This window comes from Centroberyx affinis, unplaced genomic scaffold, assembly GCF_046629955.1.
Source record: "Centroberyx affinis isolate AG114_WGS23_722 - 3 ecotype Tasmania unplaced genomic scaffold, CSIRO-AGI_Caff_v1 ptg002093l_1, whole genome shotgun sequence".
Taxonomy (NCBI): Eukaryota; Metazoa; Chordata; class Actinopteri; order Beryciformes; family Berycidae; genus Centroberyx; species Centroberyx affinis.
The window spans coordinates 73,519-89,369 of NW_027280419.1; the positions used below are offsets into that span (position 1 = coordinate 73,519).

A 15,851-nucleotide genomic window follows, 5' to 3' on the forward strand; every position below is an offset into this window, starting at 1 on the left:
CCCATTTCATACATAACCCCCAACCCCCTTACACACACACACACACACACACACACACGACCATCACCCAGTGGATAAATATAGACTAGCTCCTTGTATGCACATACAAATAAATGCACGCACACAGACACACACATGCATGTTCAGACAGACAGACACACACACACACACACACACCCATTCATACTGACAGTAAGGCGAGGTCGACACACACACACACACACACACACACACACACACACACAAACACACCCGACCGGTTAAAACACACCGGGCCGGGGCTGTGAACTCCTGTCCTACTTGGCAGTCGTTCCTAACAGGATTTCTAACAGTCGCACACTGAGGTGGTGAGCCGGTGGAGCACCAACGCCTCGCTGAGATAAAACAAAATATAAAAGATAAAATATTAACTGAAAAAAACAAAAACATCTGGCCTTTTCTGTCTACTCTGAGGCTTCCACAGGGGAAAGAGTCATTTTAAATGTGGAAAATTGAACAATCAAGGATCTTACTCAAAGCACGTTACATAGTAATGTAGTAATAATAATAATAACTTTATTTAAATAGCACCTTTTAAAAACAGAGTTTACTGCTTTGACAGACAAAATAAAAGCAGAATACTCACATTTTGAATTTAAAAGACAATAAAACAATAATAAACAGGGATTAAATTCATAGGAGGACAGAATCAGAATCAGAAATACTTTATTGATCCCCGAGGGGAAATTGGGTTACGTTGCAGTTGCTCACATTCTAGAAGAGAAATATACATAAGCATAGAGAACTTATAAGAAAATAGAAATAATAAGAAATATGTAAAATATGTGCATTATACTACAATATATAACAATATATAACAATGATAATAATAATAATAATAATATAGAAATAAGAGAAATAAGAATTATGTACAAATATGTGCATCATACTCCAATATATACAACAGTGTAAATAAATAGTTAAATAATTATTGCACAGTTGAATTATTGCACAAAATTACAGAGGTGGAAAAGTGCAAACGTTCAAGTAAATAGTGGTATAATTGTAGGATGAAAACCAAAATAAATAAAATAGTAGAATAAAAGTAAGATAAAATTAAGATAGAGTTAAGATAAAAGATAAAAGACGTAAAAGGACAATAGAAAGACGATAAAAAGATGATAAAAAGCCGATAAAGAGACGACAAAAAGATGTGACGTGCTTTGAGTAAGAGAGTCCAACTAACCTCTCCAAACTTGGTGTGCTGTATGCATTCAGATGATGTGAAGCGGAACAGAGAAGTGATTAATCTGTATAGCGGGGCGTTGGCGTCTCTCGCCCACTGCAGGCCTGACTGAGCTCCGTCTCCGCTCCGCCGGCCGGGTTTGAGCGCCTGGAATTCACAACATGAAAGGTTTTATACCAAGAAACACATTCCTCCTGATCCTCACTGCTCAGTATTACAGAATGCAGCCGACTAGATCATCGTACTTGTAAGTGTAGGAGTCACATTTTTTACCCTGCACACACACACACACACACGCACACACACGCACACACACACCTCCTCAACACCAATGGCGGAAAGTAACTAAGTACATTAACTCAAGTACTGTACTTGCGTACAATTTTGAGGTACTTGTACTTGAGTATTTCCATTTTATGCTACTTTGTACTTATACTATACTCCACTACATTTTAGAGGGAAATATTGTACTTTTTACTCCATTACATTTATTTCACAGTTATAGTTACTAGTTACTTTTCAGATCAATATTTTATATTTAAAACATTTGATCATCTTTATAAAATAACTATAAAATAGCATTGTTATAGATCAGACTACCCAAAAGTATAGCTAAATTGTTAAGATTAGCTTCACGTTGACAACTTTAAAATGCTGCTTACATGTACATGTATGTCAATAATTCAGTATTAATATTCCAATAATTTATGAAAAATATAACTCTCTAAATGGGCACAGTTTGCATAATGAGTACATTTACTTTGATACTCTAAGTACATTTTGCTGCCAATACTTATGTACTTTTACTTAAGTAAGATTTTGAATGCAGGACTTTTACTTGTAATGGAGTATCTTTACATTGTTGTATTGCTACTTTTACTGAAGTAAAAGATCTCAGTACTTCTTCCACCACTGCTCAACACCACCCCAACCCTAGTGTTGTCTTTACTTTTTTGTTATCACCACTTTCCCTCAACCTGCCTTGTCTACTTTATGCTTCAGTTAGTGGTTTCCTACATTTCCCAGAATGCCTTTCAATAATCCCCACAGAAGGGGTGTCAACTTGTTCCACATAAACCCCTTTTCCACCAACATGGAACGGGTTCCGTTGCGGTTCGCGCATCTAATTTTGAACCGTTCGGAGCATTTCGACCAAAAATAAATTGGTTCGGAACCTGAAAACTTGGTTCCCAGCTGGAACCAAAAAATAGCAGGTTTTCAAGTGCCAATCAGTGGGCGTGTCATATTCTACAGGTTGGAAAGAGAGGATGGAAATAGTCGTCTACGTCTGCTTATCATTAATAGTTGGTCCATGCTTGTTTTTTGGATAAAAACAAATATCTGTAATAACAGAACAAAAGCTTGCAGGTAATCAATGCGATCCGCCATCTTGCCACTACTGTTTACTTCCGGTGTGCATCGTGCAACGCCCTCTGTTGATGACGCATCCTTGATTACAATGGCTCTGCTCAAAACCGGTGGAAACGTGGGCCGGTTCGCTAGATAGCACCAAGGTTCCAAGAATCCTGAACTGAACCGTTTCAAGAACCAGAGCTAATATGGTGGAAAAGGAGTGTTAGTTGTAGGTTGTACGTGACCAGAGTAAAGAGAGCTTAAAGAAGAAAAACAGAGTTTTCAGCCACTAGTAGCGTACAACAACAAAAAACACTCAGGTGGTTTTCAAGCATGTGCACGAGGACGTACGAGCATGGAGGAGACGCAATGTATTGAACTGAGCTGCCTGCAACTTAGGCTGTCAATCAAATGAAGGGGTGCAGCTAGCTCTGCAAGCTGCTGCACTGAAATCGGGATGCAAATATTGTAGCCTTGTCAACGTTAATTCCCAGTTACCCACATGAAGAAGAACAACTAAATGAACCCAGGAATACAAAGTACATCCCCAATAGCTGTTTTTCTAGAGTTAAAGGGTTTTAGGGGGATTCTTCCTTGAAACGGCAGATATCTCAGTTTGGAATATAACAGGTTTACAGGCGCTCTGAGCCGACAATATCAGCCATCTGACTCCAGTGAGCAGAAAAGGACGAGCTTTAGCATCGTGGTACATGTGAAGTGTCAAAGTCAAAGTGTTTTTATTTATCAAATGCACAATATAACACGAGGTCATTCTGAACAGTGAAATTCTTAGGACAAGGCAAGCAACAACTACGTAGTAGGCATAAATATATATATATATATATATATATCAAATATTAAATTGTTAAAAAGAGTCACAAATAAGGGCAAGAATAGCAAAAATATACATAGTAGTAGAACATTAACAGCAGTTCCAGGGCCAATAAAGATGGACAATCTGGACAGTAAGAATAAGAGTAATAAATATTATGAATATAAAGTATAGGAGTGCCGATGGATATGTACAATAATTTATGGTGTTGTACATTTAATGTACATAGGAAGTGTCTAGAGCAATGCTTCTCAAACTTTTTCACATCAAGGACCCCTAAACTGACACAAATTAGACCACGGACCCCCATCTGATACGATTTTTGCTTTTAGATGTTTTTTTACAGAAAGTATATGAAACCCATGACCAAAATAGTCATACATTCTGTCATTATGTTACTTATGGATGGAATTATAGTGAAAATAAATGATTCCCCTTTTCGCTGGGGACCCCCTGGAACCCCCTGGAACCCCCTGGAACCCCCTGGAACCCCCTGGAACCCCCTGGAACCCCCTGGGACCCCCTCAAGGACCCCTGGGGGAAAAAACTGTTTGTGAGTCTGGTAGTCCATTTGGGCAGATTTTACTACCGCGTCCGATTGCCTGGACCAGGAGAGGTCATCACTGATGAACACACCGAGGAACGTGAAGCAGGAGACTCTCTCCACTTCTCTCCATGTAGGCATGAATGCAAAGCACAGATAACTGGTATTAGACTTCCTGGAAAGCATGCAAACATCTTGAGACTTTGCCAATTTGCCAAATTTCAAATGCTATTTTTGTTTCCTCTACACAGAAACCAATTACAAGCCTTCACTTGTGTGACAGCCACAGCGCTCCTCTGCCTCTCTGAACTCTACCACAGAGGGACTGAATAGGCCAACTGTCCCACAATCCTCTTGTCATGGCCACAGGCTAGGGAAGCCAAGCGTGTGATGAGGGCAATATGCTCCGTTAAATACTGGCCTCTATGCAAATGCTATGCACTTACATAAGTATCTGGGGCATACGTTGTGCTGCGCTCCCCGCACGATCCTTCTTTTTAGAGGCTGATGTCCGGCAGGTTAAAGTACACAGTGCGGCATGTCGGCTATTCAGAAAACGCAATCGGTCATACGAGAATCCACGGCGCTGCTCCTGAGGCTTTCTCTGTGGAGACCGGAGCTGTTTCTCTGGGTTAGAAATGGAGGCTTTGAACAAAGAGCTCTTGGCTCCCAGGGATCGAGTGCTATAGATCATATGTCCAGTCTGGGGGCTAGGTTGACGATGCATCAAGCAATTTCTCAGACACATACTGCATGCTGATGTCCAGACCTCATCCCTACTTTCTTCAGATCTTCCCACTAGAAAATCCAGCCATTGTAGAAGTCCCATGTTTTACTTGATGCTCTCCTACTGCTGCTGCTCTTTCACTCCATCCCTAAGAGGAGTAGGAACAATTACACTACCACTTGTATATATACACTACCAGTCAAAAGTCTGGACCCACCTGACTGAGTGTTCTATGTTTTTCATTCTCTTAAAGCCGTTCTGATCTAAAGGCTTCTGCTTAAATGCTTGAAATGTGTTTCTTAGACAAATATAAATAGTGAAGTTGATCCTATGTATGAATTTCTTTCCAAAGTCTTTGACTTTCCATCAAAGCAAAGGGTGGCTACTTTAAAGAATCTAAAATATAAGATAGTTTTGATTTGTTTAACACTTTTTTGGTCTCTGCATAATTCCATTTGTGTTATTTCATAGTTTTGATGTCTTTACTGTTATTCTAAAATGTGGAACATAGTAAAAATAAAGAAAAATGTGGCGTGTCCAAACTTGTGACTGGTAGTGTAAGTTTTGCTCTAATTCCAGCTATCAGGGACCAGCAAGGGTCTTGTTACTCAGTCAGTTAAGAGACACTACAGTGTTGTATTGCAATATACTGATTTGCTTCTAGTTTGTAACATTACAGAACAAATTGTGTGTAAGACTTACATCAGATAGATGCAGGATAAAATCATAAAGGGGCAGTTGGCTGCATCTGTACGTGTTAAATTGGTACAAAACTTAAATGATAGTTGAAGATTGATCTCATTGGCAAGAAAATTCTATAACCAAATTTTTTGCACCATAAAGACAATATCAAGACATTTCTATGGCATGGCATTTTTTTATTTTTTATTTGTCATTTTATTAGGCATTTTATTTGTGTTTTGGTACATTAAAGCAGGATATTATAGTTTTTGGAAAAAGCAGGCTTTTCCGAATTAATTTTTTCCCTGCGTTTTTGAATTTACACAGTGGGGATCTCGGTTTCAAGAGTCATAATACTCACTCAGCCCATAAATCACCCTTTCATCTTTCAATTCGAGGAAGAAAATTGCAGTTGCATGTAGGTGACAGCAGCAATGCGCAGTGTGTGCACGGCAGGATGTGGTTTCACAGGCTTCACAGCCCGCCAGCCTGCAGGAAGCACAGGAGGCAGCCGAACACACGCCACACACGTTATGACTGAACGCTCGTTTGCTGCTTTATCATGAGTCGCCCCGTCCTGCTGGAGAAACTGAGATCCAGCTCCCACTGTCTGGACCTCCTAGGCTTCTGTAGCTGATGCTTTGAACTGGCTTACAGGTGGAAGTTGCTGCAAACTTTGGTTGTTTTCGGTTGAAGAGTATACACAAATCTCCCTAATACTATGACTTAATAATGATATTGTTGTATGTTGCTGTCGGGCCTCTGTTTCTTGTTGTTGGATATTATTTTCATAGATTTTTGGCTTCCCTAATTGGGGATTCATTTTCAACATGACAAGAATGCTTCTTAGAAACAAGAATCTCTCATAAACAGACTAATTATAGGGGGAAATGGTAGTTTCTTCTCTGTCTTGTTTTAGTATCATGAGCAGACATGGTCATAAAATGTCTCTGTGAGCAGTTATTATCCGGTGTGTTGTACTCAGCCTTTTTATGTGTTCCAACATTAGCAGTAATGTATCAGATCAGGACCGGTGAAGGCGCCATGGTGACTACAAAGGTAATGACATCATGTCGAAAGAGGTGCAGTGACATCATGAATAAAAAAAAAAAAAAGAAAGAGAAAGGAAAAGAAAAGCGAGCAGACGGTTCTGCTAGAATCTGACATATACCTCATTATTTATGCGAGTCAGGAGGGATTCTGGGACTGGGGGCCTTGTTGAATATTTATAACCTGCTAACATCCAGCCTGGGGTGTCACAGGTTGTGTGCTGTCATGGCGATACACTTTCCAATTAGGTCAATGTTACTGGCCTTGTGTGTGATTGCCACAGATGCCCTGTTTCCTGTGCGGAGCAAACTGACCAGATTATGGATATGCACTTTGAAAGTCATTTAAAGAGTTCTGTTGTAACTCCATATCTGTTTATTAGAAGGTTAATGAGGGGAAGTATCTGCTGTCAGTGCGCTTTAAAAATCCTAAATCTTAAGAGGATGACCTCACATTATGCAGAATAATGAATATTGCAGTAACATTAAAAGGTTATAACTTTGCTTTGCTTTAGCCTGAGCTAGCACTGCTGGGAGGAATGCAAATCTTTGACTTCTCAAACATCCAGAGAAGCTTACACTGAGGGAGGAGGGAGGAGGGGGGAGGGAGGAGGGGGGAGGGGGGAGGGGGCAGGGGGGAGGGGGGGTCCAGTGTCTTGCTCAAGGACACTCAGGCAGGTTGGTGTCATGTTGAAAGGACAGATTGGTAAGGCTGAAAGATAATGACAAAAAAATCTAATTGCGATTATTTGACAGAATATTGCAATTGCGATTTAAACTGTGATTCATATCATCACAAGTTTTTCTTGTCTTGTAATTTTTTTTTTAACTTTAAATTGTTTAAAGAAAAGTGCTTTTGTTAAAGAAGTGAGTCTGATGAAAGGTTTTCACCAATATATTGTATTGATTCATGGACCAAAGATTACCTGCAGCTCTAAAACACCTTGTTCAGAAATCAGTTTTGGACGCTCCTCTCTCTTAAGCAATTAATTGCAGCCTCTGCCATTTGGAAATTGGAAAGTTCATATTGCGCAATTCATTGTTCAGCTCTACGCAGTTGCAGGGATCAAACCTGTGACGTTTCAGCTACACAACGTTCTGTGCTAGAGAGGAGCCACCATTTTGTTAGCCTTCCCCTCCTGCTGTATTGTTTCCCAAACTGAGCCAGACCGGTGCAGCTGGCGGACCTCATCACAGGAAGTTCCACCTGTATTGAATTATCGACCGGGCTGCTGTTGTCCCAGGTAACCTTGTGGTAAATCTGTAACACAAAGCTCCTGGTACAGCCTCAGCTAAATCAGTCCGGTCACCTCCACGTTCAGGGCGGGGGATCATTTCCTTCCATTTGTTAGATGCTCCTAACGTAGCGCCCCCTCCAGGCTGCAGCCCAGCTTGGCAGGGCAACAGTGGACACTAGTGGCAGGTGAGACCGTCCAGCAACCAAATGGTCACAGGTTTATTCCCCTTGATAGCCAGTGTCCTGTCGAAATGTCCCGGAGCAAGACATGGGCCCAATCCCAATGTCCGCACTCACAGACTCACAGACTTTGAGGCGCGTTCCCGACAAGTCCGCGAGGCTTCAGGACGTCCCACTGTGAAATCGGTAAGTGAGCGAGGGCTCACTGGCGGACTTTATGAGCCCTTTATGCAGACTTTCAGCAAGTCCACATTTCTGTAGACTTTGCTTGAGGGAATTACCCACAGTTCATAGCGTTTGTGACGTTAATATTCATGTATGTGGAAACTTTCTGCCAATACACCCGATACAAAAGAAAAAAAAACCCATAATTAAGGTGGTTAAAAATAACCACAAAAAAACAATTAACAAGAACTTAGAGAGAAACAGGCATGAAAGGATCAAACTACATGCAAGATACAGTTAAAAGAGAAAACATTGCAACATTAAAACAGAATAAACAGCTCATTTGAGAAAAAAGAAAGTTTTCCTAAATGTTTAAGAAGGATGTTAGATGCTGCTAATATAAGCAGCATGTAATATAGCCTTTCTTATGTGCTTATTTGTGCTCATTAAGCTTTATTAAAAGTACCGTTTGCTTTCAACGTACCTCCTACTGTTTCTTTTTATTAACATATTTTACATATTGTAATGCTGTAGTGCATCATTACAATATGTAAACAATATGTACAGTAGAATTAAGAGTATTTTCTGTATCCATTAGCACAGTATAAACTTTGCAATGTTGCAAAACATATACCTAGGGCTATTTAACATTATCCATCAACATTTTTTTCATTTTAGCTTAATAATGCTGTTTAGACAAAAGTGCAAACAAAGAGTAAATTACAAATTGATTAATTGACGGGAGATAGTAATGTCTGACGTCGTCATGGCAACACGTGATGCCACAAAGTGCCGTCCTATTCCTCCTGGACCATTTCGAGCCTCATGACTTCTCACACTCAGGCTCTACAGCTGAGCACACAGGTGACGTCAATTAAGTCTGTGAGGGCTCAGGGCCCAGTCCTTAGGGGGGGACACTGGGATTGGGCCCCAGAATACCGCTACCTGTGAGTCGATCTGGATTAGAGTCACTAAAATGCCTAAAATGTAAATGCAATGTACTTCTTCATTTGAAATAAATGGTAGATGTCAGTGTCTTCTCTGTGATTGAAACGGTGGGATGTGTCACCCTGCCTTGAGAAAGTACCCATCCCACCTCAAAGAAGTGACTCTGTTGGTTTCAATGGAGTGTTTGAGTGTCACATATTCAAATCCTCTTAGTTCTTTCCACCCTGCCAAGGAAAATGCTTCAGGGGGAAAATGCTGGTACACTTTAAGACTTAATTTCAAAATGTAATATATCAATTTTTGGGGGAAAACACCTCCAGTTCATTCCTCAGTATTTTTGAAACCTAAAGGATCCAATCTGTAAAAGTGTTGTCAGCCCAAGGACTGGGTACAAACTCTGCATTGAAAAAGAGCCATAATGTGTTTCTCATTTTGTGCTATCAATCATTTCACCAGCGGAGGTGTTGCTTTTTTTTTTTTTTTTTTTTTTACAAATGATGGACATTTAATTTAGGAACAAAACTGAATTTTCTTCCTTGCCAGCTCCCAAGGAACTCCGACCTGAAATGAGCTGCAGTTTATTTGCTTCAGGGTGATTGTGCAGAAATTACTCTTAAAATTTAAAAGACATGTTTTTGTTAAGAGTTGAGCTCTAACTGTCTAATTAGCAGCAGATTATACATGTCTGCTGGACACTTGGCCTTGGCCATCTACTTTTCTCCTCATGTAAAATGCCGCACCTGGAAGCTCACTGTTAATTTAAAACCATCCCAGACATGGGTCACATGGTATTTGAAAATAATTCTTAGCATTTGTTTCAGCCTCCTTGGAGTCTAGTCTAGTCTAGTCTTGTTTATTTTTATAGCCCTTAATCACAAGCATGTCTCAAAGGGCTTTTACATAGCATCATATACAGTACATGTCATATACTGTACATACTACATCATATATACATACTACATATACACATCATATACATCCTATGTCATATAGGTTACTTACTTACTTACTTACTTCACATACATACTATACATCATACTATACATCGTCATATGCATACATCATTTTACACATACATACATCATATACCGTACTACACAAACACACTCATGCCTATGAGTGTGTACTGGTGGAGCGTGCAAAAGACTGACATAACACTGTCATAACCATGACATGACATCTGACCTGAACATAAATTGATGTTTATGAATATTTATAACTGTCATTAAGTGCCATTCGGTTGATAATGTGACTTTCAATGCAAAGTTGACTGTGTTCTGGATGTCTTTGTCATGACCACTTAACATTAACCAAGGACACATAACCTTATATATCAAGCACAAATAAACAGTTTGGTTGCATGTGTTAAGATTATGTTAGTGGTCGAATTTTGGACAGAGGAGTAGTAGTAGTAATTTATTTTGGTCCTTTTTAACAATTTTCCAAAATGTATGTACATAGAAATAAATAAATAACAATAAGGCATTAAATGAAATGGAAACCAAAAAAAATTGACCGAAAAGGTGTAGGCTGAAGCTTTAGCTTATTATGCCTTCCCTTTTTACATCTGACATTCTAAGACAAAACAAAACAGAAGCAAAAACAAAAACAAACAAAAACAAAAAGTTCCAAACGTTTCATACACAATAATGATCATACCTCAGTTTTATATTTGTTTACCACCTTATTTTTAAACATTTTTTTAAATTTGCAAATTGAACTACACATTTTGAATTCGTTGTCACAACTATTCCACAAGTTTGCCCATTTGACAGATATACAGTACATCTATTTTTTATGTTTATCCTTTCCCTTAGTGAGTGTGTGGTTGCTTGTAATTTTGTAGTTTGGGGGATTTAAGCTTATTCCCCTGGTGATGTTGTAAGTCTCCCTGGATAAGAGCAGCAGCTAAATGCCTAAAGGTTTGTTGACGTTTTGAACATACAGTTCAACTCTCTTGAATTTCAAAATGGAAGTCTGCTTTTTTCCTCCTGTTTTATTCCTGCTTTTTTGTGTTCCTGATCACATCCCTGTTGCTCCCTCCTCCCATTCATTCTCTTTCTCATATAGCCTGCATTTCTTCATTTCTCCTCAGCGTCTCTCCCTCTGCTCTCTCCTCCTCGCCTTTGCAATGCTTCTTTCTCCCTCTCCCTTTTTTTTTCCCTTTCCTTTCTTCCTTTTTTTTCCCTTTTCAAGCTACATTTCCCCCCCCGTCTAATTCTCTTGTCTTCTGCCAACTGTGTCAGGAGCTGCAGAGCTTTCCGGAATCGGCTTCTGGTCGGCGTTTTGAATCTTAGGGTTTAGTGGGACCGTTGGCCAGTACCGAGGCAAACTGGAAGGAAACCAGTCTAGCCTCTAATCCCATGCCACACAGCTGCCCTGACCCAAATCTGCTCTGTGAGTGAGACGTTTCGGTGGGAGAGGGCAGGGTTGTCCCAGCCGACCCCTTTGATTCCCTCTGTGGATTGTACACTGTAAAAAATGATCCGATCAAGTCATTTAATCAATTTCTGAGCCTTAATATAGTATTTTCCTTTAAAACGAGTGAAAAAACTGCTGAGGGGGTGAGATAATTTAACTTGTCACCAAGGCAAATCAACTTGGCTTGAGAATTAAATTGTTTTTTTGGGGGGGGGATATTAGCCTTATCTGTCATATTTCAAAATGTTGTCACTTGTTTTCAGGAATATTCCTTATAGTGAAACCAGAAGGCATAATTATTTCACCCCATCTACGAGCAGATTTTAGATAGTCTTTACTAAATTAAATGACATTACATTTCATATTTTGGGCATTTTTGCAGCATACATTTTCAGATCAGATTTATCGTGTTCTCATTTAGTTTCACCCTTGTGTGTCATCTTAATTTTTTTTTTTTTTTTTTTTTTTTAGTGCCCCGTGGGGTTTCTTTATCTCCCCTGCACAGTTTGTATTTTTTCTCTTCTTTCTTTGCTTTATCATTTATATGTGCGAATAAGCTAAACTCAGACTAGCAGGTCGTTTCTCAGTCTTCTCCAGCCTTTATTCCCGGGGCGCAGGGTGTTTCATTTCTCAGGAAAACGTCGTCCCTTTTCTCCTCTTCATCTCCTCTCTGGCCCAAGTTCAATTACAGTGATGAAGTAGGTCGAGGTGTTCCATGCCAGGCCATTCATTTTTAATGAGCGCTAACAGGTGCTAAACGAGACAGGCTCGAAGGCCTCGGATTTATCTTCCCTTTGTCCTCCTCTTTCTCTCTCCGCTTCCATCGGCAGTACAGAGAAGGTCATTAAGAAACATGAGTGTACTGGCTGTTGCCTTTAGCAGGAGCTAGCTGTTAAATATGACTTTTGATGGGAATTGTAATTTGCAATTTTATAGGAAATGTAATTTTTCCGTTCCTTGTAGCTGTATCTTTCCATCCAATGGGATTATTTTGCCACTGTTGGTGAAATGTTTCTAAAATCTCAGCAAATACACCAAAGTTGGGTCAAATTTATAGAGGCACATGTGAGCATGTGTGACTGAGGGGTTATTTAGTGTATTTCCAAATTCTACAAAAGTTTCCTGTCAGTAAACAATTTGTGTTTGTGGTTATTAGTGTAGCAGCAGTTACAGGGGAAGTTAGACTTTCTGCCCCCTGTGCTTGTATAGAATGATAATCAATGACCTCTGATAGAAGTACTGTAGATGGATACTTAGTACTTAGAGCGGCAGGTTATTCACTGTTAAGGCTGGTGTCAATAGCCTTAAACTATAATTCAAATTAGTATTCAATAGGGCTGAACGATTTTGAAAAAATATCTAATTGTGATTATTTTGACTGATATTGCAATTGCGATATGATTTGCGATATTAGAGGGAATGATAATTTTTATATCATTATTCTAATTTTCATTGAAAAACGTTTTAAAATGATTATGGTGTGATTTTTGCAGGGATCTGTACCAAACAAAGATGTTTTCTTAAGTCTGTAGAATATGATGTGTAGGCCAGGACATCTCTGCAGCACCACAATATTTCATTTAAAATGGTATTTTGACACACATTTCACCTTTAACAAATATTGCGCCTCCTGCGATTTGAAAATTGCAGTAGGCCATATTGCGATAATGCGATTTCGATTAATTGTTCAGCCCTAGTATTCAAGAGAATAAATAGCCAAAACTTGGCCTTCAGTTGCATATTGTTCCATTATGTAAAGGACAATCTGACATTTTGCTGTAGGCAGAGATTTTCAACTTTGTGTTTTTTGCACTGACAAGCTTCTTAGTGCCTCTCTGGTCTTATCAAGTTGCACTATTCTCTGTGTTTATCTATATTGTATGTGATGTGGTAATTTGATCTGTGTTTTAAAACTTGCAAACTAAATTTCCCTTACAGGACAACAAAGAATTGAATAAATTGAACACTGATTTCAAATTGGAATGTAAAGGAATGTAATCTCTTTGAACTTGGCATTGGAAATGATATGAATTAGAATTAGAACTGCATTTGAATAGGAATTAAATTGGAATTGAAATGAAATGCAAGCCCCTGTGTGACATACCTCCACTATAAACCTGCTCCACCGATCTGTTTCAGAGGAGGAGCTGAGGAAGCTTCGTGAGGAGTCGAACGTGGACACGCTGAGGCAGGAGCTGGACCGGGAGCGCTCCAAACGGCTCGACCTGGAGCAGAGGCTGGGAGAAGTCCTGAGAACCAGGTAGGAGAGGAGGCTGCTGGGAGTTTTCCATCCACTCTGGAGACTCCTGCTGAAACCTCAAAACTGACCATCTGCAGTGTGTGTGTGTGTGTGTGTGTGTGTTTATGCCATCAGTCCCTGACAGAAGAGAAACACTGAATCTGTTAGTGTGAACTCAGACAGCTGATCCTCCTCCAGCTCTGAACTCCATTAGTTTGAATGTGGTTCAGGTTTGTTTGAATGTGATTCTGGTGGATCTGCTAGTGTTTAGATGTTAGAAGCATCAGACAGATCTCTCTCCACACTTGGTTTCACTTCATTTTAGTGCAGGAGAACAAAGTAGAGGTTTGTGTGGGGCAGGCAGTCCTGCAACAGATCTTGGCGGTGGGTTTTGTTCTTCTAAGTTCTCCATTTTTAATAAGCACTGTGATTACCCCTGATTTGTGCCCAAACACCACCCAGCCGGCAAACTTTGGTGTATAATACGAACTGAACCAATAATGGAAAAAATATCGGTGAAGGCTTACATGCAGCGGGCCAAACGTTTTTACATTAGAGCTTGCGTTTCTGTGAAATCGGCAACCACCTCCTATTATTATTAGTTATGGGGTATAAACTTGGGCTATTGACTTGCACTAGCATTGCTAACAAACGCTAACAGGAGGCTGGTGTTGATTTCTCAGAGACAAAAACTCTGATGTAAAAATGTTTTGAATGTTATAGTAGTGGACAGGGGTTAGTGATCAACAGGAAAAGCTAGTCTCCATCTTTGGTGAGGCACAGATGAATTCTCCTGCTGTAGTTCATGTACAGAGAGCGGGACTGATGGTTTTCATCTCTGTCTCTGTTGCTCTTACAGACCTGAAGACTCGCCTCCTCAGCCGCCCAAAGCTCCGCCTCCTCCTGTCAACGGTACAGGTGAGCTGGAAACCCCACTTACACACTTTTACTTCTGCACTTTTTACTTCTGTTTATTAGTATTCATGCTCACAGTTAACAACCGAATAGAAGCAGAATTTACATTAATAAAAATAGAAATATATCTATACATGATTGTACATCATAAAAATGTAAAACTATACATATCTATACACACACATGCAACCATACATTCATACTCATACATACGCATTTACAAAATACAACCATACACTTTTAAAATGCCATAAAAAAACAACAGTATACAACACAAAACACAAAACAAACACCCCAAAGACTTCAGCTATCCATCTTTTGTTCCGTTCAGTTCTGTATTGTACAGTCTGACTGCTGTAGGCAGGGTTGCTGCTTTCAGCCTGTTTGTTCTGTACTGGACGTGTGTAAAACTGTTGCTGTTCCATAGCAGTCTGTTTGTATTGTCTGCTCTTGTCTGTGGGAGCAGGTCATGGAGTGGATGTTGTGCGTGTGTCATCTCTTTGACCAGCTGAAGAGAAGAGATGGGAGTTGCGGTGGTGGGGTGCAGCCTCTGGAGATGATCCTGAGGGTCCCTTTTTTTTTTTGCACCCTCTCCAGTAGTGCAGCCTGGCTTTTGTTGCACCACACCAGAAGGACACTGCCATACTCCAGACACGGCCTGACCACAGCAGTGTAGATGGTAACCAGGTCCTGGCAGGGTAGGCTGCTGATGAGGTCGACTGCACACACACAGGTCGTGTCAGCATCATCAGTGTGGTAGCATCAGCTGTAGCTCCCAGCTCCACGTCTTCCGTTGCCCTATAAACTTTAACGTCAGGTGACGTTATTGCCTGTAGTACCTAAGTGACATTAGTGGAATTATTTAACTGATAACCGTGACGTAACGCTTCAGTGCATTGAATTGAATTGAACACACGCACTGTGGGTCTGTACAGGATCTGTACTTCTTTTAGCAGTGACTGAGAATGTATAAAAGTAGACATTCCTCCACAGTAGCCAGTTTTAAATACGTAGGATCACTGGCTACAGACCGGTGGCTTTGCTGCCCCCTTGTGGATGAGAGGTTTATATCCTCAGACAGGCTCAAAGAAGCCGGTAGATGTGCCTGTACTATGTCAGCAGAGGGCACGTCTGCCTTGTGGTAGCTATGTACCAGGCCCAAGAGTGAAGAGCCAGCAGAGGAAATGAAGTTCAGGAGAGAGATAGAAGTTTGAGTAGAGAGAGGAAATCATTGAGTGACAGGAGAGCGACCTGAGGTTTCAGTCGACAACAGGACATGAGGGGTGACTGCTGTCTCACCCTTTACCTCATGCACTGCCAACACTGCCAGTGTTA

The 15,851-nt window shown here is 40.3% G+C and overlaps 1 protein-coding gene across 1 annotated transcript in view; it reads left to right on the forward strand.

The window, feature by feature from the left end:
• The window catches only part of LOC139654464 (GRAM domain-containing protein 4-like), a 61,277-nt gene that overhangs the window by 28,109 nt on the left and 17,317 nt on the right, over positions 1-15,851 (forward strand). Inside the window, exons 4-5 of the mRNA XM_071531538.1 lie at positions 13,502-13,622; positions 14,461-14,519. Coding sequence (XP_071387639.1) covers positions 13,502-13,622; positions 14,461-14,519 — 180 coding nt within the window. The remainder of the gene's footprint in view (positions 1-13,501; positions 13,623-14,460; positions 14,520-15,851) is intronic.